The sequence below is a fragment of the Lepidochelys kempii genome, chromosome 8 (assembly GCF_965140265.1).
Source record: "Lepidochelys kempii isolate rLepKem1 chromosome 8, rLepKem1.hap2, whole genome shotgun sequence".
Classification (NCBI taxonomy): Eukaryota; Metazoa; Chordata; order Testudines; family Cheloniidae; genus Lepidochelys; species Lepidochelys kempii.
In genome coordinates, this window is record NC_133263.1 from 22,430,157 (window position 1) to 22,457,304 (window position 27,148).

A 27,148-nucleotide genomic window follows, 5' to 3' on the forward strand; every position below is an offset into this window, starting at 1 on the left:
GAATGACGTGATGTAGTTCAAAAGACCGTATGATGACACAGTGTCCAGTTTTTTTACACACACGGCATGAAGCGTACCATGAAGCAAACCAGCAATGGTCTAATCTAATACAACACATCCTCTGATTCTCTGGTGTGCACCCTAGAACTAATGCCAAAGGGTTTGTGTGTGCTGGGACTAAAGATTCAGCTTGGGCCCAAACACTGAATTTGATGGCAAGAGGTGTTGGTTTGTATCTCACCCTTAGGCTAGGTCTACACAAGAAACTTTTGCCAGTTTAGGGGTGTGATTTTTTTAAACAACATTTCTATATTAACAGTTATAGTAACATACAAGTTATTTTGCTGGCACAGATTATTTCACGTGGGGAACAGGTGCAGAAGCACTCTTTTGCCAGTATAAGATGTGTTTCCACTAGGAGGGTTTGCCGGTCAGGCTATACCAGTATGGCTACACCAGCAATACGTTTCTGCTGCAGCCCTGGCCTTAGTGTTATGTACAGGTTAGATTTCAGAGTAGCAGCCGTGTTAGTCTGTATTCGCAAATAGAAAAGGAGTACTTGTGGCACCTTAGAGACTAACCAATTTATCTGAGCATGAGCTTTTGTGAGCTACAGCTCACTTCATCGGATGCATTCAGTGGAAAAACTGAATGCATCCACTGAATGCATCCGATGAAGTGAGCTGTAGCTCACGAAAGCTCATGCTCAAATAAATTGGTTAGTCTCTAAGGTGCCACAAGTCCTCCTTTTCTTTTTGTACAGGATAGGGCTCCCCAGTGTAATGACAGACAGACAGGCCTATCTCCCCCTCCCCACCACTCCTTCCGTTGTGAGTGACAAAGTGGCACATGACGAGTGTGGCTAGGTCAATCCAGGGGGCCTGAAAGCCAGGCCTGGGGCTGGGGTTGTGACAGGGGTTTCTCACCATGGGCCCTCTTGGTGCCCCTGCCCGTGGCACTGTGTGATCCCTTCCCTTCTCCCAAGGTGCCACTTCCCTGCCTGTCACGGGGGAAGGAAGGGGTGTGTGCTTTGGCTATGCCCAGGAGAAACTGCTCCCCCTGACCCCATCGGGCCAGGAAGGGTTCCCTAAAGGGGAACAACCGCTCCTCCTCCCCGCTCTGCCCTGCCCCCTTCTTCTCCTCCTCTGCCCTCTTCTGCCCTGCCCCTTTTACCTCCCCCCCCCGCTCTGCCCCCCTCATCCTCCCTGCCCCCCCTTCCTCTCCTCTCCTCTTCTGCCCTGCCCCCTGCCCCTCTTCTTTCTTCCTCTTCCCTCCCCGCCCTCGCGCAGGGCGCTGCGCCGGCGGGGGCGGGCAGGAGGAGGCGGGGCTTGCGGCCGGGCCCGTCCCCTCAGCTCCGGGCCGGCCGTTGAGCTCAGCGTGGCCGGGATCCGAGTTTATCTCTCGGCGGTGGGAGCGGGGCGGACGGGTGAGTGACCTCTGCTGGGAGCGGGGTGCGCGGGCGGCCTAGCGAGGGCGCTCCGGTGGGGGCCGCCCCGCGGGAGAGCGGGGGTCCCGGAGGGGTGGGTCGTGCTCCGGTGGGAGCGGGGAGACTCGGTGCAGGGGTGGGCGCCCCGGGGAGAGCGTCAGGACAGGGATCCTGGGGGGATGCGTGAGCCCCCGGGAGAGCAGCGGGAGGGGGAGTCCTGGGGAGTGGGAAAGGGAGACGCCCCCGGGGGGAATGTGGGGCCAGGGATCCCCCTGGTAATGGGGAAACACTCTGAGAAGGGGGCTGCTGGTGAGGAGGGTGCGGTGGCGCACCCCAAGGAGAGCGGGCTGGGGGTCCTGTTGGGGATGTGGGCGATGCACTCCGGGGAGAGCTGGGCTCACTCTCAGTTATTTTCAGACTTCTCAATTAACTTTGTCAGCGCTTCTATAACTAAGCCTCCAAATCTGCTCTGTCCAAAAATCCTCCCTGCCTTGTTCTCCTTCAGCCTCCCTGTGCCGTATACACAGAGCCTCCCTCCACTACCAGAACTGCTTGCTGTCCCAGCTCGTCTCATCCCTGCGTTGTCTAACCCACTTACAAACTTCTGCCAGGTGTCTTACTCTGCCTGTATCACATTAAATAACTGATAATAATCCTGAATGGTGGTTTTCCCCCTCTCAGCACCATTTTGATTGGTCAGCTCCAGGCTGGGGTGAAATTAGGAGGGACAGTAGTATTTAAAGATTATTATTAAAGATTTAAACTCACATGAGTAAACCAAACAGACCAGTTTTTCTTAGAGAGATGAAATCTGGAGTTTAAGATTGTTGAAATTTATGATATTGGTGCTGACTCATCACTAGTTTTGAATAGAACTTGACTCATCTGGTTAGTGCATCTTTATTAAAGACTTTATCCCAAAACACCTTCCAGAGCTAAATAAGAAATAACAGCAGAAACATCTCAGTTTGAGAGAGACAGGCAAGAGAAAATAAATTTATAGGTGAGACTTGAAAATAGATGGGAGTATCACAGAGGCAGACTGAGTGCCTGGAGCTATAGTGGGACTGATAATTACTGGATTTGGAGAGAAGGGAAGATGCAGAAGGCACCAGTCCCTTCCTGTTTTAGACCCTGGTCAGTTAAATTCTGATATTTAAGTGGGAAAAGATCAAAGTGGTGATTTAAAAAGAAATAACTTCACTGTTGGTAGGAACTGCAATGTCATACCTGATATAAAAAAGTAGGGCTGAGGCTCTTGATAAAATTGCTGCAAAATTGTCCAACCCTGTAAATAAACATGGGATTTGTTTTTTCTGCTGTACATGCATTATAAAAAACATTCCTTTTTTAAAAGGGAGTATTAAACTGAATTCTGCAGATATATTCTGTAGGAGGCAATGTGGTCTGAGTTTAATGAGACCTGGGTTTTATTTCCAGCTCTGCCACAGCTTGCTGGACCTGGGTCACTTCCCTTTCAGCCAAAGTTTCCCCCATCTGTAAAGTGAGGATAATGATACTGACTTCCTTGTTTAAATGCTTTGAGATCTGCTGAGGAAGAGTGCTTTATAAGAACTAGGTGGTATTATAACCTAATTGTTATTTACTGTCATCTTGAAAAATATAAATAATCTAGTGATAAATTTGTGTTGGCTTCTAAAATGTCCCGCAGCCCTAGTGTATTAGGATGAGACACTGTCTCAAAGAGAGTATGACTGTGACCGTGGAGAGAAGACTTTTAAGCTTAAGAAAAAAAGGGGTTGGATTTTTTGTTTGATCTGTTTCACTTCTCACCATGTTTATTCTCCCTCCCTCCTACCCTCCCTCCCCCCCGCCCTCACTTAACCTTTATCCAAGGTAAATGCTGGCTTTCTGTGTGCTCGTCTGTTCAGTTCAATGTCTGCAGGATTCATTTAGAGATGTCTTCTGTTCATGTGAAAACCAAACAGTTTCTCTTTTTCTGGTGGAGCTGGGAAGTTCCCGGCATTTAGTCAGAGGGGGCCATGTGATGTGAGCTGGCCTTAAACGCTCTAGGAAATTTCTTTGGGGAGAACCTCCCCTGCTGGTGTTTTATGCAGAATCTGTACATGACTGTAGCACTGTGTATCTGTTTAACTTGCCTGACTAACAGTGGGCCAGAGAGAGAGGCCCTATTTAAGGGATGAATTGCCGCTTTTCCTTCCCTGGTCCATACAAAAACTTTTGTTTTAGTTAGAAATGTTTCTTTTAGATCATAGCAAGCTTGGTGATTAAAAGATCTAGACTGACAATCCTGTAGACTAAACTGCAACATCTGCGGAATAAATCCAGCTCAGGTCTGACAGGGCAGTCATCTCTGTCCATGCTATATGTACTGCCATGTTCTCATAGATGAGCCATCCGGTTACTGTATAAGATACAGAGGAAGACACTGTTCACCCAGATCACCCTTTAATATTACATTTGAAATAGACAAAAGACCAGACACACACACCCCACTCACTCTCATGCTCGGTGCTAATTTAGAGCTTTTTTTGCTGTCATGGATAAGTGTCTGTGAGCATCATGGACGTAGTGAAACATTGCCTGAATTCAGCTCCCAAATTTATTGCTGAAATGTGATATTGTTACTGGGACAACACAGAGATGCCTATTTATGGCCCTAATTCAGAATTCAATAGAACTACACATTTGCCTAAAGTTAGACATATGTTTAAGTATGTTGCTGAATCTGAGCCTATTATCTCTTCTGAGTGGTCTAACTAGCACAGAATTAGGGTTACTGATCAAAAAAATAACTGGCATACTTCATAGGAGAATGTCATGTTTGTTTGATTTTTTGCAAGAATTTGAGCTCAATCTTATCCACATGTGATCTTTATATTGGTTCTGGAATGTTACTGCAGTAGCTGTCTCATTATTTCAGTGACACTGGATTCCCCCAGTCCCTCTACAGTTGTGGATGGACTCAGGCCCGCTGATGCGGGGGGCAAAGGGGACAATTGCCCAGGGGCCCAAGCCAAGGCTCCCGGACTCTTTTAAATCACCTGGGTGGGCTGCAGGGCGCCTAGGCACGTGCAGGGTGGTACCGGAGGCGGTGAAGGCAGCTGGGCGGGCATTTGGAAGCCCTAGCCATGCTGGAAGAGCGCTCTCAGCAGCGCAGCCAGCAGCTCGCTGGGCACCAGCAGTGCAGGCACAGCACCATCCAAACGTCAGGCGGACCGTGTGGGCGTAGGCGTGGCTTGTGCATGTGTGCGTGCTCCAGCCGCCGCATGTAGTCCAGCTCTGCCCCCATGTGGTGACTCCACACTGGGCCTGGGGGCCCAATGACTGTTCTGCCCTGGGGCCTGGAATTGCTGACGGCGGGCCTGGATGGACTCTTTGGTACAGGGTAGTTTTTGCCTCCAATAACCACAGGTGAAAGGGCATGTTTTCCAAAGTATTGCTTTTACACTTAGACATTTAGGTTGGATTTTCCAGAGAGCCTAAAATTGTTAGGTCGTAACTCCTAATTAATTTCAATAGGACTTGAGTGCCTTTGAAAATCCAAACTTCTCTTTAGAAAGTTTGCTTGTGCACTCAGGGCTCTTATTCTGGAATAAGTGTGTCTACAAACGGAGTTATACAGGAATAGCTACTGAACTTTAAATTCACACCATGCATTAATCAGAAAGAACTTTCAAGTATAAATTAGCTTTTAGTGTTGAAAAGTGGCTGCATAAAACTACACAACTGTTGGTGCACAAAACTGGGTATTTGCACATTTACGTGGGTGTTTGCGCACATATAGTTTAGGTAGCCAATCTTGACATCTGGAGTCTGTATTTTGGAAAGCAAGCAGGATTTTCTTTCTGCTTGTAAGTACAAACTTGACTTGAGTTTAAAGTTGTAATGAATTGTTTGAGCACATAAGTGTGTTAAAATTCCCATTACTGTTCTCTCACTGTCCAAGTGACCATGTTCTGGGACGGTTACATGGAAATCCATGCCAGCAGAGACCTCTTGCTGCAGTTCCTGGTTCCATGAGGCTAGACTACTAGGCAGATTGCAGCTAATGGTTCAGTAAAAGGGAAAATGAATCCCCTGTCTTTTTAAACTGACTTATATGTAATCTGGATATTGTACAAATTTTAAGCTTGCATAACTTGAATACGTCCCCTTATCTGATTTTAAGACAGGTCCTTGTGGTAAATGTCTCATGACAGAGGGATATCGGTGACCGTTTCTCTTACTTCACAGCATTTGTAATGGAGCTGAAGCAATTAAGCACTCCTCAAAGACCATATTCAGACTGAAAGGAACTGGTAAGACTGAATTCTGGGCATGGAAATTGGTCGTATAAAAATAACGTCTTCTAAAAGTAAACAGACTTTGGAAACTCCTTTTCTGAAATTAAATGCTGTGCTCACTGTACTTAACTGAAGTTTTTTTGTCCTCTATCCCTGAACGGAAAGAATCCAAGTTTTATGCTAGTTGGCTTGGGTTGTCTGCTTACAGAAATAATACAAAGCGGCATTTTTGGTCAGAAATGAGTGTAACTGGATGAAAATTCTGCCACTATCCAGTGTCCTTTCACCCTTACAGGCAATGCCTGTCTTTTTGATGAAAGATCCTTTTCACACCACATAAGGAAGGCTGTTATACAGATGCATATAAAGACTTTGTGTAAGTGAGTCCACTAGTATGACCACAACTTACTAGCAAAATCATTTTCCCTTAGACCATGATTCTGCTGTCTAGACATTCACTTAGGACATCTGAATCCAAGAATACCAGACAGGAATAAATAATATAGCTGGCTGTCATTTCAGAATTTTCTGACAGAAATTAAGAATAACTCCAAGGTTGCTGCGAGCCCCCTGTGATTTTTGGAGAAGATGGGGTCAGAAAGATTTAGATTACTGTAATGTAGGAAAATAGTGAACCTGTTTAAGAAGTTTGTAACAGTTACAAGTAGTTTGGAGATTAAATTGAAAAACAAAATGTCAGCATTTTACTGTACTCATTCACGCAAGGGTTTTGGTAGAATGATTCTTGGTTCATAATCGTGGACAGATAAATTGAAAAAAAAAGGCTTAAATCATAAATACAGCGTGCGCTTATAGTGCATACTGTAGATACGTGCACCCTTTATCCTTGAAGTATTGACTTGAAGTATTTGTTTTATACGCACACGCTATAAATAACAGCCAACTAGAATTTTGCAATACCATGTGGGAGAGCACATCATCAAGTGAGTGCTGGAAGAGGCAAGGGTCATGAATTCGAAGATCTCTTTTGGAACTGACTTGCTGTGTGACCATGGGTAACTTACTCTGTAAATTTCCCTGTTGAAAAATAGGGATCAGAATACATTCTTCACAGAGCTGTTGTGAGGCTTAATTAATCAATGTTTATAAAGTGTTATAGTTCTATATGGTAATGACATAATCTTAGTTGTATCCTGCCAGATATGAGACTAGCATAAGAGAGAAGTTCAGAATCGTTAGGGATTTATTAGATCTGTACAGTAGTGATACTATAGTTTAGATGGAGAGTTAATAGACTCTGGTTTGTGGATTTACACTTCTAGAGTGATTAAGAGGGGACACCCTCATGTTAAGTGTAAGATGGATGTATATTTGGGTCTAAAATGAAGCACACCCCAGCCAGCTAATGTGGGTAGGGCTGCTGGAACCGTTTGTATAGTGGGGATGCTGAGAGCCATTGAACCAAAGTGTAAACCCTCTATTTGATGGAAACCACTTCAAGCCAGGGAGTGCAGCAGCACCCCCAGCACCTCTAGTTCCAACAGCTGTGAATGTGGAACCTAAATTTGGATTCCCCGTGTTAGAGCATATAGTGCTGTCACTGGACACTGTGCTGGGCAGGTGTTTGTTTTTATAATAGTTAATTGAAAAGAAAGCCTTTGTAACAAACATAAAAAAGTTGCACTGTAGTCTTCTTCAGAAATGGACTTGTATTGGGTTTCATTTAGTCATAAATGAGCTATTGTTTTCCTCTTTGTCTCATTACTTGGAACATTTTGAAACTAGACTGGGCAAAATGTTAAAAAATAGAGAACAATCCTGAAATGGTAGGGATGTGACCTAGACAGGACATTGTGCCTCAGTGGGTCACAGGACCTAATAGGTATTTTCTATTTCTGGATGCAATGATTGTTCATAAAAGATCAGACTTTTTTGTAAGCTGCACTTTCATGAATCCATTCATTACTGATTGACCGAAATTCATCTACTAATCTAACTGGCTGACACAGATTTGATTGACTATAATAATAATAGTATTTGTGGTGAATTGTCTGTGTCTTCCTAGGCATTTTTCTTAAAATTACCCACCATTGCACTAGCCCTGGTAAGCTCTACTGGTGGTAGAATTGTGGCTGGCTAGTATAGACCAGCTTTTGGTGTTTTTACCATTGTTTCTAACCTCCTCACTGCTGCATCAGTGCTAAGTGGAAGATTTGAAGAAAAATATAATTGGAGACAGTTTCCCCCAATTCTGTTGCCAAAGAAAGGGTCATGTGTGCTTTCGGATGCACAAAAACCTATATTCTGTTTGACTAGTGGTTAGCAAACCAGCTTTGCTACTCATGTAATTTGCAAGAGGCCAAGAGTTATTTAATTTGTCATCTCATGTGACTAATGCTTAAATCTGCAATAATAATGAGTCACATGGTTACCATATTACATTAACTTCTAATTATCATGTTTATCTTCAGTAGTATTGTTCAGAGGATTTAAACAAATACAGGTATTTTATACAGCTGCGAACATTATAGTAAAGGCTACAGCTCACCTTCCACAGTAATCCTCTTTTCACTCACAGCTTTCTCATTTACCTTTTTGGGTTGAAACTTTCCATTCTTGGCCTCAGTCCAAAGGTGAGAGTCTCTTGAAAGCTTGAATTAAAATCCATTCAGCCATTTGAGTATGCGTATAAATGAGAGAAAACATACTTCCACTATTGTCTTTCTGTGCCTGCCCAAACAGCGAATGATTTATGCCTCCTGCTGATAGGTGGAGACAGGAAAACAAGTTACTTACAGCGTTGCCTTTGGTGCTACATAAAACGTTTGTTGATTGACATGCTCCCATGTGGAAGAAGCTCCTGCTAGTGGCTCTGATGCTCACAACATAAGAATGGCCATACTGGGTCACACCAGTGGTCCATCTAGCCCAGTATCCTGTCTTCTGATAGTGGCTGGTGCCAGATGCTTCAAAAGGAATGAACGGAACAAGGCAATTTATCGAGTGATCCATCGCCTATATTCCAGTCCTAGCTTCTGGCAGTCAGAGGTTTAGACACACCCAGAGCATGGGGTTGTGTTCCTGGCCATCTTGGTTAATAGATATTTATGGACCTATCCTCCAGGAATTTATCTAATTCTATTTTGAACGCAGTTAAATTTTGGCCTTCAGAACAAGGTCCACAGGTTGACTGTGCATGATGTGAAGTATTTCCTTGTGTTTGTTTTAAACCTGCCGTCTAGTAATTTCATTGGGTGACCCTTGGTTATTGTGTTATGTGAAGGGGTAAATAACACTTTCTTATTCACTTTCTCCACACCATTCATGATTTTATAGACCTCTATCATATCCCCTGTTTAGTTGTCTCTTTTCTAAGCTGAACAGTCCCAAGTCTTTTTAATCTCTCCTCATAGAGAAGCTGTTCTATACCCCTAATCATTTTTGTTGCCCTTGCCTGTACTTTTTCCAATTCTAATATATCTTTTTTTGAAATGGGGTGACCAGAACTGCATGCCGTTCAAGGTAGGTTATAGCATGGATTTATATAGTGGTGTAACAGGGTTGGCACCCACGTCTCGCAAGTGTTTCCTTCTGGTTGGGCATGTCTGTGTTCTTTAGTTCTGGTGACCCCCTTTGGTGGTTCTCAGGTGGGTTTGTCAGTGACAGCGCTCTGGCTCAGTCACACTGTCTGCCTATTAACCAACACAAACACCTTCCAGGATAGGCCCCGGTGGACTGTATATCTCAGTGCCCCTCTGGTGGTGTCTCTCTCTAGCCCTCCCTGGGCTTTGGTCTTTAAGTAGTCCAGCCTTGGTATGGAGCTGTATCCCTAGGGCTTCCTCCCTGGAGACACTATCTTCCTGCAGCTCTCCCCAGACTCAGCAACCAGCTAGAAGCTCCCTCAATGCTCCCCCGGTCCCTGCTAGCAAACCATCCATGGCCCTGCTGCTTTTTCAGGACTGCAGTCTTTTCTTCTCCTGCTCCTAGCAGCAACTAAACTATTGCTCTGCGCTGCAACTCCTTTTATATGGCCCTCCTGGGCCCTGATTGACTGCTTCCCCTGCAGCCACTGTAGGCTGCTTGGAAAACCTCTCCACTGCTGCTTCCCTAGGATGGGTGTAGCAGAACCCTGAGGCCTCCAGCAGGGGGCCTTTGGGCCTAGTCCACCCCATCACAAGTGGCATTATGATATTTTCTGTTTTATTATCTATCCCTTCCTAATAGTTCCTAACATGCTATTAGCTTTTTTGACTGCTGCTGCACATTGAGCAGATATTTTCAAAGAACTAGCCCAAGTGACTCCAAGATCTCTTTCTTGGGTGGAAACAGCTAATTTAGACCCCTTTATTTTGTATGTATAGTTGGGATTATATTTTCCAATGTACCTTATTTTCCAATTATCAACATTCAGTTTCATCCGATATTTTGTTGCCCAGTCACCCAGTTTTGTGAGATCCCTATGTAACTCTTCGCAGTCAGCTTTGGACTTATCTTGAGTAATTTTGCCTCATCTGCAAACTTTGCCACCTCTCTGTTTACCCCTTTTTCTAGATCGTTATTGAATATGTTGAACAGCACTAGTCCCAGTGCAGATCCTTGGGGGACCCCACTATTTACCTCTCCACTGGGAAAACTGACCATTTATTCCTACCCTTTGTTTCTTATCTTTTAACTAGTTACTGATCCATTAGAGGACCTTCCCTCTTATCCTGTGTCTGCCTATTTTGCTTAAGAGTCTTTTGTGAGGAACCTTGTCAAAAGCTTTCACAAAATCCAAGTATATTCTATCCACTTGATGACCCCTTCAAAGAATTTTAATAGATTGGTGAGGCATGATCTCCCTTTATAAAAGCTATGTTGACTCTTCCACAACATATTGTGTTCACCTGTGTGTCTGATAATTCTGCTCTGTGCTCTTTCAGTCAATTTGCCTGATACTGAAGTTAGGCTTACTGGCCTGTAATTGCCAGGATTGCCTCTGGAGCCTTTTTAAAAAAAGTCAGTATTACATTAGCTACCTACCAGTCATCTGGTACTTTGTATTTCTTTTTCTTGAAGTTGTTGTTCTCCCCTTTCCCTTTTTAAAAAAAGAAAAAAGAAAACAGAAACAAACTAAATCAATATTAATGAATCATTAAGGCTGCATATTTAAACACAGTCAGGAAATGCAAAAATTAGCATTCTGACAGCAACATTAACTCATCCACACTGCACAGAAGCACTTTGGGATAATTACACTGTTCAGTGTATACCTTAAAATACAGCATGTGCAATGCAGATAGATTAATGTTGCTCCCAGAACCATATTTTTTCATTTCTATACATTTTTGTGTTTAAAATTGCAAACTTAACATTGCTTTAGCTAAGGGTTGTTGGGTTTTTCTGAGATGTCTGTGGGTTTTTTTTGTTTTTGTTTTTGTTTCAATTTTATAATAATAGATGTAAAATGAAATCACTGGTGATGGACATTATTTAGGTCTGTTTGACTTTTGCAGGCAGTTAGTTCCATGTAATAATGTCTTTGTTCCCTGGGGTGTATCAGCAAGTACTAGATGTTCAGCAAGCTTACACAAGGAAGTGCTTGGATAGATGACTCTTTACATAAAATGGTCGTGAAATAATTTTTTTAACCAGTTGCAGTAATGACCACACTGATGAGTCTGTCTTTCTATTCCTAATATTTATGCTATGCTTACTATAGTCTCTTCTGTCTTCCTTCTCTGTTATATTTCTCATGCACCTAGCATTGCAGGAAACACCATTTAAGAGTAGCAGCCGTATTAATCTGTATCCGCAAAAAGAAAAGGAGGACTTGTGGCACCTTAGAGTCGAACAAATTTATCTGAGTATAAGCTTTCATAAGCTACAGATCACTTTATCGGATGCATGCAGTGGAAAATACAGTAGGGGGATTTTATATACACAGAGAACATGAAACAATGGGTGTTACCATACACACTGTAATGGGAGTGATCAGGTAAGGTGAGCTATTGCCAGCAGGAGAGAAAAAAAACCTTTTGTAGTGATAATCAAGGTGGGCCATTTCCAGCAGTTGAAAAGAACGGGTGAGGAACAGTAGCGGGGGAAAATAAACATGGGGAAATAGTTTTACTTTGTGTAATGACACATCCACTCCCAGTCTTTATTCAAGCCTAATTTAATGGTGTCCAGTTTGCAAATTAATTCCAATTCAGCAGTCTCTCGTTGGAGTCTGTTTTTGAAGTTTTTTTGTTGTAAGTTTGTAGGCTGTGGAGTTTGTGAAATCTTTTCAGTTTAACTTCACAGTCAGACTAATTGGAGTAAGTAAGCTCAAATTGGGCTGAGCTGCAGGCTGAATACATTGTGGTATTCACTGTCATAAGTGTGTGTGGGATGTTCCATTCAGAAGTGTGACTAGCCCAGTCTGTCAGTGACCTGGGTTCCTTCTTTCAATGAAGTATTTGTGGTTTTTCTGTGTGTGTGTTTCTCCTTCGTCTCCCTACCCCCTCCACTCTGTCCCTCTGCCCAAACCACCATACAGACACTTCATGCAGAAACCCAACCAGTACTCTTTATATGCAGAGAGGAAATTTACCAAATAGCTATTTCAGTTTCTCAATAATTCCAAATCTCTCTGTGAGGATTTAGCTGGCTGAGGCCTTTCCCTCACACCCTTTTTAGTATGGCCTTGGCTTTTATTCGTCCTTTTGTCTTTGTTTTTATGTACAGAAAAAAAATCTGGTACTTTGAAGATATACCCCTAAAATTAGAATTGCATTGGACTCTGAGCGGATTAGTTCATTGGTTTCAGTGGGTGTCAGGTGGCTAAAATACTCTGCTCTCTAAGAACTTGAATGTATACTTGAAGGGAAGGGAGAATGACCCAGTTCAATATAATTGATCAAAATATTATAACCTTCAATTGCTATTGAACAATGGAATAGCTCAAGTTTGGTGGTGCAATCACTGGAGGTTAATACAAAACAGAGGTTCCAAAGTGAAATATGTTGCAATGTAATATGGAGTAACTGAACTAATAAGAATGTATTGATTCTTAATTGGAACTTCACTTTAGATGTGCATTGAATACTGCTAGTTGGAAATGGAGGCCACTTTGAAGATTAAATGCTATCATGGGTTCTGGTGTGATGGGCAGGTTTCGGCAGTTCAAGAAAGCAGATACTTTACCATTTAAATTTCTTTGCATTGTCAAAATTATCACCCTAATCCTGCCTGAAGATCCTAGAGACAATTAGTCTGAGTTGTTTTTCTGCATTAACAGACTATTAAACACAACTATGGACATGGATGATAATGACCATGACATTAGAGGCCAGTGGACTGCCTCCCCTGCTTAAGAGCCTTCCTACACAGAATGGAGAGGTGTAGATAATGCACCCTGTAAACTGAAATTAGTTCTACAGCTTGAACCATCTCCACAACTCCAAAGAGTGGTGTCTTGTAACAGACCATAGGAGAAGCAAGCTGTCTAAACTCCGAAGTCTGACTCCCGCTTCACCCACATGTACACAGTTTCTAAGAGATCCTGAAGTAGTAGTAGTAGTAATAAACAATTTATAGCTCTGTGCAAAGTGTTAATTAGGTGAAAGAATTCCCAGTGAGAATCTTGCAGTATATTCTCAGCAAGCCTAGCTCAAATATGCTTCTGCTAATTAATTCAGAAGTTGACATTACGTAGAATATGCGTTCTGCATTCATTAATGTTTGAACTGCACATTGAAAGTGCAAATTGCTATATAAATGATAAATATTTTTGTTATTAGTAGAGCTGACCTGGTAAAGAGGTGAGATCTGGTTTTGAAGGTGGAGGACTGGGAACTACAAGCTTCGAAGTTCTAATACCACCTCTGACTTTGACTCCTTTGTGGCCTTGAGCAAGTCAGTTTCTGGCTGAGTTTCACCCTATGTAAAATATGAGCTGACATAAATATAAAGGGAAGGGTAAACACCTTTAAAATCCCTCCTGGCCAGAGGAAAAACCCTTTCACCTGTAAAGGGTGAAGAAGCTAGGATAACCTCGCTGGCACCTGACCAAAATGACCAATGAGAAGACAAGATACTTTCAAAAGCTGCAGGGGAGGGAGAAACAAAGCCTCTCTCTCTGTCTGTGTGATGCTTTTGCCGGGGACAGAACAGGAATGGAGTCTTAGAACTTAGTAAGTAATCTAGCTAGATATGCATTAGATTCTGATTTCTTTAAATGGCTGAGGAAATAAGCTGTGCTGAATGGAATGGAAATTCCTGTTTTTGTGTCTTTTTGTAACTTAAGGTTTTGCCTAGAGGGATTCTCTGTGTTTTGAATCTAATTACCCTGTAAGGTATTTACCATCCTGATTTTACAGAGGTGATTCTTTTTACTTTTTCTTCTATTAAAATTCTTCTTTTAAGAAACTGAATGCTTTTTCATTGTTCTTAAGATCCAAGGGTTTGGGTCTGTGGTCACCTATGAAAATTGGTGAGGATTTTTATGAAACCTTCCCCAGGAAAGGGGGGGGGGAATGTTTGGGAGGATTTTTGGGGGGAAAGACATTTCCAAATGGACTCTTTCCTAATAAAATAATACCGGTTAGACGTTCGGTGGTGGCAGCGGGCAAAAGGTAAAATAGTTTGTACCTTGGGGAAGTTTTAACCTAAGCTGGTAAAAGTAAGCTTAGGAGGTTTTTATGCAGGTCCCCACATCTGTACCCTAGTGTTCAGAGTGGGGAAGGAACCTTGACATGAGCGATAATATTTAATTCATCCTTGCTAGCCATCTGCAAAGGAAGTAATGTTTGCAAAAGACTCTGAAGCAGAAGACTGCTGGGTAAGCACCAAATTGCGTACATGTGTTAGAGATGTCTCTTTCAGGTTGTTTTTGATTTGCTTGTCTGCTTGGATATTTTGCTTTCACAAGTTGAGGAAGTAAGTTCTTATTATAAGAATGTTTTTTATTACAGTCACCTTGCTCATATATCATCTGCCGTTCAACCTACAGTAGGAGAAACCTGTTGGTGGGAGCATGTCATCTAGAACCCATATTTCCAGTTAAGATGCTTGTTTCTGTTCCTTTGGTTGGATATAATTTGCTTGAAATCCAAACTTTCTTCTTCTTTAAAAAAAATAATGGAAAAGTGCATGCAAAGTGTTCCTGTTCTATATCATGTGCTGAAACAGAACCATTTGGATAAAGATTGCCACTTTTTGATAACAAGTAAGCTCCAGTATAACTGGCTGGCATCCTAACTGCACTAGAAAGAAAACACTAATGAAAGACTTAGGCCTGGTCTACACTATGAGTTTATGTCGGATTTAGCAGCGTTAAATCCGAATTAACCCTGCACCCGTCCACACAACGAAGCCATTTTTTCGACATAAAGGGCTCTTAAAACCGATTCTGTACTCCTCCCCAACGAGGGGATTAACCCTGAAATTGACATTGCCGTTTCAAATTCGGGTTAGTATGGATGCAATTTGAAGGTATTGGCCTCCGGGAGCTATCCTACAGTGTACCATTGTGACCGCTCTGGACAGCACTCTGAACTCTGATTCACTGGCCAGGTGTACATGAAAAACCCCGGGAACTTTTGAATCTCATTTCCTGTTTGGCCAGGCGAGCTCATCAGCACAGGTGACCACACAGTCCCAGAATTGAAAAAGAGCTCCAGCATGGATTGAACGGGAGGTACAGGATCTGATCGCTGTATGGGGAGAGGAATCTGTGCTATCAGAACTACGTTCCAAAAGACTAAATGCCAAAACATTTCAAAAAATCTCCGAGGCCATGAGGGACAGAGGCTACATCAGGGACGCAACACAGTGCCGCGTGAAACTTAAGGAGCTCAGAGGAGCATACCAGAAAACCAAAGAATCAAATGGACGCTCTGGGACAGAGCCCCAGACATGCCGCTTCTACGCTGAGCTGCATGCAATTCTAGGGGGGGCCGCCACCACTACCCCACCCCTGTCCATGGACTCCAATGATGGGGTACTCTCCGCCATGCCTGAGGATTTTGCAGATGGGGAAGATGAGGAGGAGGACGAGCTTGGGGAGAGCACACAGCACACCGTTCTCCCTGACAGCCAGGATCTTTTTATTACCCTCACTGACATACCCTCCTAACCCAACCAAGCCGGAGAAGGGACCTCTGGTGAGTGTACCTTTTTAAAATATAATACATGTTTTAAAAGCAAGCAATTTTTAATGATTAAGTAGCCCTGAGGACTTGGGATGCATTCGTGGCCAGTACTGCTACTGGCAAAGTCTGTTAACATGTCTAGGGATGGCGCGGAAATCCTCCAGGGACATCTTCGTGAAGCTCTCCTGGAGATACTCTAAAAGCCTTTGCAGAAGGTTTCTGGGGAGAGCAGCCTTATTCCGTCCTCCATGGTAGGACACTTTACCACGCCATGCTAGTAGCAAGTAATCTGGTATCACTGCATGACAAAGCCTGGCAGCGTATGGTCCCGGTGTTTGCTGGCATTCAAGCAACATCCGTTCTTTATCTCTCTGTGTTATCCTCGGGAGAGTGATAGTCACGGTAACCTGGTTGAAATAGGGGAATTTGATTAAAGGGACATTCAGAGGTGCCTGTTCCTACTGGGCTGTTTGCCTGTGGCTGAAAAGAAATCCTCCCTGCAGTTAGCCAAGCGGTGGGGAGAGGGGCCATTGGCGTTGAGCTGTTCGCGTTTGGCTACCAGGGATCTTCCCTGATACCAGCCAGGCGGTGGGGGGACGGGAAAAGCGATCATCCCAGAGAATTGGATGGGGGGAGGGGGTTAGTTTGGTTTCTGCTGTTGCACGTTAACAGGAAAACAGCCTGCAAGCTAAATTCTGTTGCCCAGCCCTGCGTGTTTGATTTCTAACACCAAAGCCTCAGGCACTCAATATAAGATGCAAAATGCAACCTTATACCAAAATCACATGTGCTATGTAATGTGAATAGCGTTGTTCACCGTGAAAGAGTATAGCCATTGTTCTGTAAAATGTATCTTTTTAAATACTTCACTCCCTTTTTTTCCTCCAGCAGCTTCAAATGTTTCAAGCCTCTCTCCTCCCTACCAAAGGCTATCTCAGATAAGGCGGCGAAAAAAACGCACGCGCAAGGAAATGTTTTTCGTAGATTTCATAGAATATCAGGGTTGGAAGGGACCTCAGGAGGTCATCTAGTCCAACCCCCTGCTCAAAGCAGGACCAATCCCCAATTTTTGCCCCAGTTCCCTAAATGGCCCCCTTAAGGATTGAACTCACAACCCTGGGTTTAGCAGGCCAATTTTAGGCTCAAACCACTAAGCTATCCTAGAAATACTTAATTCTCTGAGCTCATGCAGTCATCCGGCACTGACAGAGCTGTGTGGAGGGATACAGTAGAAGAGTACAGGACGGTGGCCGATGAACATGAGGAGAGGTAGCGGCAAGAAGATCAGAGAAGCATGAGGAAATGCTGGGGCTACTGCGGGATCAAATGGACATGCTCCGGCGTCTGGGGGAGGTTCAAGAACCGCAGCAGGATCACAGACTGCTGCTGTAGTCCCTGTTTAACCGCCCTCCCTCCTCCCCAAGTTCCATAGCCTCCTCACCCAGACGCCCAAGAACGCGGGGTGGGAGGCTCTGGGCACCCAACCACTCCACCCCAGTGGACAGCCCAAGCAACAGAAGGCTGGCATTCAACAAGTTTTAAAGTGTCCTTTTCCTTCCCTCTTACCCTCCTCCCACACCCCACCCCGGCTACCTTGTGAGTTATCTCCCTATTTTTATAAACAATTAATAAAGAATACATGGTTTTTAAATGATAGTGACTTTATTTCCTTTGCAAGCAAGCTGTGATCGGAGGCAGGAGGGCGGGTGGCTTACAGGGAATTAGAGTCAACCAACGGGTCAGGTTTTCATCAAGGAGAAACAAACAGAAGTGTCACACAGTACCCTGGCCAGTCATGAAACTGGTTTTCAAAGCTTCTCTGATGCGCACCACTTCCTGCTGTGTTCTTCTAACTGCCCTGGTGTCTGGCTGCGCATATTCAGCGGCCAGGTGATTTGCATCAACCTCCCATCCTGCCATAATTGTCTCCCCCTTACTCTCACAGAGATTGTGGAGCACAGAGGAAGCAACAATAACAAATGGAATATTGGTTTCGCTGAGGTCTGAGCAAGTCAGTAAACTGCGCCAGCGACCCTTTAAACGTCCAAATGCACACTCTACCACCATTCTGCACTTGCCCAGCCTGTAGTTGAACAGCTCCTTACTACTGTCCAGGGTGCCCGTGTACAGCTTCATGAGCCAGGGCATTAAGGGGTAGGCTGGGTCCCCAAGGATAACTATAGGCATTTCAACATCCCCAACAGTTATTTTCTGGTCTGGGAAGTAAATCCCTTCCTGCAGCCGTTTAAACAGATCAGAGTTCCTGAAGACGTGAGCGTCATGAACCTTTCCCAGCCATCCCATGTTGATGTTGGTGAAACGTCCCTTGTGATCCACCAGTGCTTGCAGCACCATTGAAAAGTAACCCCTTGGAGTTTATTTACTGGCTGCCCTGGTGGTCCGGTCCCAGTATAGGGATATGCGTTCCGTCTATAGCCCCACCACAGTTAGGGAATCCCATTGCAGCAAAGCCATCCACTATGACCTGCACATTTCCCAGAGTCACTACCTTTGATAGCAGCAGCTCAATGATTGCGTTGGCTACTTGCATCAAAGCAACCCCCACAGTAGAATTGCCCACTCCAAATTGATTACTGACTGACTGGTAGCTTTCTGGCATTGCAAGCTTCCACAGGGCTATTGGCACTCGCTTGTGAACTGTGAGGGCTGCTTTCATCTTGGTATTCTTGTGCTTCAGGGCAGGGGAAAGCAAGTCACAAAGTTTCCATGAAAGTGCCCTTACGCATGTGAAAGTTTCGGAGCCACTGGGAGTCATCCCAGACCTGCAACACTATGCGGTCCCACCACTCTGTGCTTGTTTTCCAGGCCCAGAATCGGCGTTCCATGGTATGAGCCTGCCCCATTAACACCGTGATCTCCAAATTGCGGGGGAACGTGGTTTTAGAGAAAAGTGTGTTCATGTCCTCTTCACCGCGCTGCCGTCGCCTCCTCACCTGGTTTTTCAGGTGCTGGTTCTGCATACACTGCATGATAATGCGCGAGGTGTTTACAATGGTCATAACTGCTGTGGTGAGCTGAACGGGCTCCATGCTTGCTGTGCTATGGCGTCTGCTTCTGCTCAGGCAATCCAGGGAAAAGGGCGCAAAACGATTGTTTGCCGTTGCTCTGGCGGAGGGAGGGGTGACTGACAACATGGCTTACAGGTTTGGCTTATAGGAAATTAAAATCAACAAAGGGGGTGGCTTTGCGAGAAACAGAATGGCCCCCTGAAGGATAGAACTCAAAACTGGGTTTAGCAGGCCGTTGATTTCACGGAGGGAGGGAGGAGAAAATGAATACAAAACAAATCTGGTCTATTTCTTGTTTTGATCCACTTCATCTATCTTTATACATCTTGCTGGCAGCAGACTGTGCAGTATGACCGCTAGCCATTGTCATCTCCTGGATGCTCTGCAGAAGATGGTGCAGTATAACTGTTGGCCATCGTCTTCTGCTGGCTGGTGATTAAAAGACAGTGCACTGCCAGTAGGACTGAATTGCCATGAGACGAAACTTAAAAGGGAATGACCTGGCTGAGTCACTCCCATGTTTGCCCAGGTGCCCTGACCTCATTGAGGTCGGTTAAAAGAGCACCCTGGACTATGTCAGTGACGGCTACCAGTCATACTGCACTGTCTGCTGCCAAAAGCAATAAACTGTTGCTGTGTAGCAATGCAGTACCGCGTCTGCTAGCACCCAGGAGACATACGGAGACGGTTAGCTGAGCGGACTCCATGCTTGCCGTGGTATGGCGTTTGCACAGGTAACTCAAGAAAAAAGGCGCACAATGATTGTCTGCCCTTGCTTTCGCGGAGGGAAGGGGGGGGCCTGACAATATGTACCCAGAACCACCCGCGACAGTGTTTTAGCCCCATCAGGCATTGGGATTTCTACCCAGAATTCAGATGGGTGGCGGAGACTGCGGGAACTGTGGGATAGCCACCCACAGTGCAACGCTTCGGAAGTCGATGGTTGCACCGGTACTGTGGACACACTCTGCCGACTACATGCACTTAGAGCACTTGTGTGGGGCACACATAATCGACTGTATAAAACCGCTTTCTACAAAACCGACTTCTATAAATTCGACCTAATTTCGTAGTGTAGACAAGGCCTTAGACCTCAACTGCTATTCCAGAAATTGAGTTGCAAGGGGTGTGTTTCACAAACTGAATTATAATGAATGTTCAGCTAGTACAGCCTACTCTTTCTATTTTTGCTGAATAGAATAGACCAGCAACAGTGAGTGGACTCATCAGGGAAGGTGCTCCAAGAAAAAGTGTTGCTAGGGTGGTGTGCGTATATCACAGTTGGGCTGATTACATGAAAAGAAGTATGTTCTCTTCTTGCAGTATGTGCGTAGCTATGATTTAATCAGAGTCATATTCACGGAGAGGCTCTGTCTGATCATAAACAAAGTTTATTTTAGTGACAACAAAAGGAAACAGATTAGGTTTATAAAGCCACAGAGGGAAGGTATTTGTCTTGTGTGGTAATGAGAAAGCAGTAGCTTCAAAGATACAAAGCTGAGAAGTTAGGGGGTGCATTATGCTAGCTTTTAGTTCCTGAAGACATGGGTTCAAATCTTGACATAGGTCATAAGTGAAAATGAGTTTGGGGATGTTTTTCCATTCCATTTCACAATATAGTTGGATAGCACCAGCAGCCCATGCCTATGCCTGGTTGAGGACAGGAATAACAGCTGATGTTTATAGATTCATAGATACTAAGGTCAGAAGGGACCATTATGATCATCTAGTCTGACCTCCTGCACAACTCAGGCCACAGAATCTCACCCACCCATGTTGCTGGGCAAGATTGAGTTGTATCATAACAAATTTGTGTGGAACATTTGCAGAGACCTTGCTTGTACAATTGTTGACTTAAGCTAGTACTATTAGTCTTTGCCTTTCATGAGAATTAAATTAATTCCCATAAAAAAAAAAGAAGTCTGGAATAATCTATAAATTAGTTTAAGGTTGTTAGGCAAGAGTTAAAAATTCAGTTAGCAGCTGAAACAGAAACCCACGTAACTAACAAGCAGAAATACCAGAAATACAAGGGCAGTGGCAGCTGTAAACACTTGATAAACTTATATGGTCAGATGTCCGCCTAGTAACTCAGCCTCTCGGTAAGAAAGAACAGTTTCCCTCGCACAGCTTTCCGGATATCTGTGAACACTCACCCCCACCCCACCCTTCGTCTTAAGGATAGTCACAGATAAATGATGTAACTAGAATAGTTTCTATGCGTACGTCCTGCTCCTGGCATTATCATGTTAAATGTTCTCTCTCTCTCTCTCTGTCTCTCTCTGAAATAATGTTTGTCTCTGTAAGTACAAGGTAAATGCAAATGGATTGATAAGAAAAGGTATATAATTGATCACTGTAACACTATACTTTCGAAGCTGTTTATCAGTCTTCCCAGTGCCGTGAATAAACCCCTTCAGAATTGCCTGTGCCTGCCTGATTCTTAGGGAAAAGAATCTCCTTGCTTCACAAGGTTAACTAACTTACCTGATAATCTTTGTGTTGGTAGGGAGCCTTCAGGATGGCGGCAGAAGAGGAACTCAGCCATGTCCAATCAGCATCTGAAATGGCAGAGGGAGAGAATGACACACACATTTTTCAACCCACGATGTTCCTGGAGCCTCAAGAGACGAGCATTGATATGAAGGCACTTCTGGTCAAGAAAGTGACGAAAACTTGCAGCTGCACCCCAACCGAAGTTAAAGACCTGATTTTCAGTTTTCTCCCTGTCTTGCAGTGGGTCCCCAAATATAAACTGAGAGAGTACCTCCTGGGAGATATAATGTCTGGTGTGATAGTGGGCATCCTGCTGGTCCCACAGTCCATTGCCTATTCCCTGTTGGCTGGCCAGGAACCTATATATGGTCTTTACACATCCTTTTTTGCCAACATTATTTATTTCCTATTTGGTACCTCTCGTCATATATCAGTTGGCATTTTTGGTGTGCTTTGCCTTATGGTGGGACAGGTGGTGGATCGTGAGGTACAGAGAGCTGGGTATGACGTAGAGCCCAGTGTTCATAGTGGCCTTCAGAGAGATATGGTTATTTATGTAAATACCACCACTTTGGCTGTGAACCAGACATCACAACCGCTGTTATGTGATAGAAGTTGCTATGCAATTACTGTGGGAGCCACGGTGACCTTCATAGCTGGAGTTTATCAGGTAAGAGGGGGCAGGTTAAATGGGTGTTCTGTGAAAATGCTTCTAATTCTCTTCCTCTCCTCTCTTAGCTATAGTTCAACTCTTTACTGAAGCCTTCTGAGACCAGCCTGAGAGACAGTGGTAGTGTTGTTTATAGCAGTAGTGTTCCATATTGCTGTTCTGGTTAGGGGTCCACCAACATTTCCCTTTATAAGGACCTGATTCTAAGCATTGCCAAAGGCTCACCTCCCATTGATTTCACATTATCAGGTACTCAACACTTCTTACAGTCTGGCCCTAAACACTTCTTTTCATTGATTTGTATTTGGCTTTAATTTTCACTGGGACAAAATTTGCAGCATCAGCTTTCAAATCCAGACCACTTTTTGTTTATTTCACGTGTGATCAGCTGGCTTTTTTTCCACTGAAAGTTAATACAAATTGTAAAATAATTTACATGGTATTTGATGCTTTTATTTGGTGCTTGTAAAACTTGACGACTTTTTTGTTCAAAGCCAGAACCCTACCATTATTTTAAAGGGATGCTACAAAGATAAAAATCATAATTGAAAAAAATCTGTTCCTTAATACCTTAATTTATTAAAATGGAAACATTTAAAAATATAATATTTTTTAACCGTTATGCTTGTATTTCACTGTTTAGCTACTGAAATTAGATCAGCAAGCTTAATTTCTGGTGCTTGTGCATTAGCAAAATGCTGTTGTTTTGGGTTCCATAGCGTTGTAGAGGAAGGCATACATCCAAAATCATACACCCTCATTTCTGGAATGCCCACAACTGTAGCATCTAACAGAACGTGGGGGAGAGAAAGAGAAAACATTTTTCTGACATTCTAGACAATCCTCTTGATATAAAACCTAAGATGTCATCTTGTACTACCTGGCAGTGTTGAGTAATTGAGATAGAGTGGTGGTGGTGGGTTGGGTTTCTGTGAGGCAGTGGGGTTGTGGAGTTGTGGATTGCTGTTTGGTATTTGGCAAAACACTCTCTCTGGCTTCTTTACATAAACAAGTCCAAGTTACTTTACCTGATTTAGATGTTATACATAGAACAGCAATTAGCTGTGTTTTGCCTGGGGTGTCTCTGCTTACCAGCCAATAGAACCTCACTTAAACTAAAATATTACTTATGTTATGTTTGCTCTTCAAAGCCCCAACCAAGAACAGGGTCCCTTTGTGCTAGGAACTACAGTAGAACCTCAGAGTTACGAACACCTCAGGAATGGAGGTTGTTCGTAACTCTGAACAAAACATTATGGTGGTTCTTTCAAAATTTTATAACTGAACATTGACTTAATACAGCTTTGAAACTGTACTATGCAGAAGAAAATGCTGCATTTAACCATCTTAATGTAAATAAAACAAGTACAGAAACAGTTTCCTTACTTTGTCAAATCTTTGTTTAAAACTTTCTCTTTATTTTTTAGTAGTTTACGTTTAAACTCAGTACTATATTGTATTTGCTTTTTTTTTGTTTTGGTCTCTGCTGCTGCCGGATTGTGTACTTCCGGTTCCAAATGAGGTGTATGGTTGACTGATCAGTTTGTAACTCTGGTGTTTGCAACTCTGAGGTTCTATTGTATACAGACACATAGTAAAAGACAAGCTCTGCCCCAAGGTTGCTTGCAGTCTAAGTACGCAAGAGAGAGAAAGAGTGAGGGAGAGGAACTATTATTATCCTCATTTTATAGACAAGAAACTGAAGGAGGAGTCAAGTGACTTTTCCAGGGTTACACAGGGAGTCAGTGGTGGAGTCAGTGGTAGAGTCAGGAACTGAACTCAGCTCTCAAGTCCCAGTCCAGTGTCTAACCTCAAGACCATCCTTCTTCTCAGTAAATGTATGCAGTTCTTATGCGTTAGACCAGTTTTCAGCTATGCCTGTATTTTCTTTGTGTTGCCACCGCTAGCTGATGACACGTGTGACCAAGTGGGACTAGTTTGTTTGAGCCAAGAGGTGTAAAAGTACCATAGCTGGCAGCTTGTGGGATCCTGGCATGGCAGTTTCTAAGATGACAGCAGGGAAAAGGCCAGTTTGGCCAGTGAAAAGGGCTTTTAGTGCGGGGTTCAAAGGGAGAAATAACTGAACTTGGTTGTAAGGGAGGCCTGTGTTTAACTTACAGAAAGTTTAATGGGGAAGCAGAGACACTTAGCCACCACCACTGTGGCTGTGTAAATACAGGGGACTGCAGGAATCTGTACATCTATCCAGCCCTTTCCATCATGCGCTAACTGTAGACAGCACTGAAGATTTAATTGGAACTAGAATTCATAAATATGAATAAAAAATATACATTTAAAAATTTGCTTTTACTTGTGTAACCTGGGCATAGTGGGAGTTTCTGTACTCTTTTGCTGAATTAGACATGCCATGGGTTAGTTGTTAGTGAAAAGAGCAAGCTGGTATTTGACTGGGGTGATAACTTATTGCAGGCTACGAGGAGAAATGCAAGAGAGACTAGGGCATTGGTGCTGGGCTTCTGTAACGCCTAAAGGCAAGGGGATTTCAAAAATTTGGGGGAGAAGCAACAAAATTTACCAAAAATGTAAAAAAGCTTTTTTCCTGTGCTTCCCCTCTTATCCTTTAAGGATGCTGTAAGCTGTTACTGAGAGTTGAAAGAAACAATGAACAAAAATATAAAAATAGTTCAAAAAATGAAGACCTTGTCTGAAAGCCAATGCCTGATTAGCAATTATGCATCCCATTTAAGGCTGATGCATCTTGAGTGGGTAGGGATTCTGGCTTGCATTTCACTTCACTCATCAGATGGTGCAATATCCTGCAAAGTGACATATTGTGCCGTATTACCTATGTTATCTAACTTTCCTGCTAAATTCCATAACGCTAAGATTTGTACTCTAATCTATTGTGTGTGGTTGATTCCTTTAGGTTGCTATGGGCTTCTTTCAGGTGGGCTTTGTCTCAGTGTACCTCTCTGATTCCTTACTCGGCGGATTTGTCACAGGTGCCTCCTTTACTATCCTAACGTCCCAAGTGAAGTATCTTCTGGGCCTGGACATTCCACGCAGCAATGGCACTGGCTCCCTCATAACCACTTGGATAAACATCTTCAGAAACATCCACAAGACCAACATCTGCGACCTCATCACCAGCTTCTTGTGTCTCCTTGTCCTCGTCCCAACCAAAGAGCTGAATGATCACTTTAAATCCAGGCTCAAGGCCCCCATACCCATTGAACTGGTCGTGGTTGTTGCAGCTACGCTGGCATCCCATTTTGGGAAGCTGAAGGAGAATTATGGCTCCAGTGTTGCTGGACACATTCCAACTGGGTTCCTGCCACCCCAGCCACCCAAATGGGATCTGATTTCTAGTGTGGCGATGGATGCTGTTGCCATAGCCATTATTGGCTTTGCTATCACTGTGTCCCTCTCCGAGATGTTCGCCAAGAAGCATGGTTACACAGTTAAGGCCAATCAGGAAATGTACGCCATTGGCTTTTGCAACATTATTCCCTCTTTCTTCCACTGCTTCACAACTAGTGCAGCTCTTGCCAAGACTCTTGTCAAAGAGTCAACGGGCTGCAGAACTCAGATCTCCGGGGTGGTGACCGCATTGGTCATCCTATTAGTTCTGCTTTTGATTGCACCTCTCTTCTACTCCCTTCAGAAATGTGTCCTAGGGGTCATAACCATTGTGAACCTCAGAGGAGCCCTGCAGAAGTTCAGGGATCTGCCCAAAATGTGGCATCTGAGCAAAGTGGACACAGTGATCTGGTTAGTCACGATGGTCGCTTCGGCACTGCTAAGTACTGAAATTGGCCTGCTGATTGGTGTCTGCTTCTCAATGCTGTGCGTCATTGTGAGGACTCAGAGACCAGAGGCACCATTGCTTGGCTGGGTGGTAGAGACTGAAATGTATGAATCCCTGTCTGCCTACAAAAACCTGAAGACTAGGCCAGGCATTGTGGTTTTCCGTTTCGAAGCACCTCTCTACTATATCAACAAAGAATGCTTTAAATCCATGCTGTATAAGCAGACTGGAGTCAACCCAGCCGGGGTGCAGGCAGCCAAGAAAAGGGCAGCAAAGCGAATGCTTAAAGAGAAAATGGTGAATTCTGGTGGCAGCCAGGTGGATGTTGCAGTGCAGCTTGTCACTGAACCATTGGTGTTTCACACCCTAGTGATTGACTGCTGTGCAATACAGTTCTTGGACACAGCTGGGATCCACACGCTTAAAGAGATCTGCAAAGATTATGGGGAGATAGGCATCCAAGTGCTGCTGGCCCAGTGTAATGCCTCTGTGAGGAGTTCCCTGCACCGGGGAGAATACTTTAAAAAAGAGGAACAGAACCTCCTCTTCCACAGTGTGCACCAGGCTGTGGACTTTGCATTGGCTGCACATAAGCAAAATGGGTGCTGGAAAGGTAACAACTATGTGTAGGATCAGAGGGGGAAATTGTGGATGTATATGTAATGTGCGTGCTCTCACACAGGTAAAATGCACCAAAGTACAGGGATATTGTTCAAAAACTGTAGTGTAGAGCACATAGTGTGCTTTAATCTTGTCCAACTGGATAGGGTGATTAGGTAAGTAGTGCTGAATATAGGCATCCTCAATGTGATCATGATTAACTTGGTAAACCAATGTTTTTCATGATCCTCCTGTGTATTCCCTGTTCGGCTTTCCATATCCTAGTAATAACCCAACATTTAGATCTGCACCCCTGATGCCCTTATTACTGCCACCATCTTTCTGGATTGAACTTCCTTTGACAGCTGTCAGTACTTCCCCTTAGTGAATAGTTTGAGGCAACTACGCTTTTCCTCCCCAGTTCCCGGACTGGGCATGCTGCCTTCATATCACTTAGTCCTTGTGCTGGCCAAGGAATGAGTGAGTGGGAACAGATACCCAGCTCTGTTGGGTTGTTCTCTGACATGACAATGGAGAGAGTTTTCTGCTGGATGAGGACCTGGGCCTGACTTTCACAAAGAGTTACAATTTCACTCTGAGAAAAGGGAAGTGACAATTAGATTCCTTGATGTATGTGACTTGTGCATGTTACATATGCAGCAGGTCAGGTACTGAAAGAACTTCAGGAATCGGAGTGATTTGAAATCAAGGCAACAAGTCTCAGAGCCCAGGTCTGCAGATTTGGGCTCACACTATGGTGCTAAAACCAGCAGTATAGATGTTCGAGTTGGGGCTGGAGCTCAGGCTCTGGAAC

At 43.9% G+C, this 27,148-nt stretch overlaps 1 protein-coding gene across 4 annotated transcripts; it reads left to right on the plus strand.

The window, feature by feature from the left end:
- Positions 1–1,346: 1,346 nt before the first annotated feature.
- LOC140915711 (sulfate transporter-like) lies at positions 1,347–27,148 on the plus strand. 4 transcript variants are annotated; one of them, XM_073355851.1, is made up of 5 exons: positions 1,352–1,426; positions 5,580–5,709; positions 14,592–15,782; positions 21,309–21,965; positions 24,853–27,148. In XM_073355851.1, the coding sequence occupies exons 3-5, from the start codon at positions 15,612–15,614 to the stop codon at positions 26,362–26,364; spliced, it is 2,340 nt and encodes a 779-aa protein (XP_073211952.1). In that variant the 5' UTR covers positions 1,352–1,426; positions 5,580–5,709; positions 14,592–15,611; the 3' UTR covers positions 26,365–27,148. The 4 variants fall into 4 exon arrangements, with proteins under 4 accessions (XP_073211953.1, XP_073211952.1, XP_073211950.1 ...); XM_073355849.1 differs by having other exon boundaries at positions 1,365–1,426; positions 5,584–5,709; XM_073355852.1 differs by lacking the exon at positions 5,580–5,709 and having other exon boundaries at positions 1,347–1,426.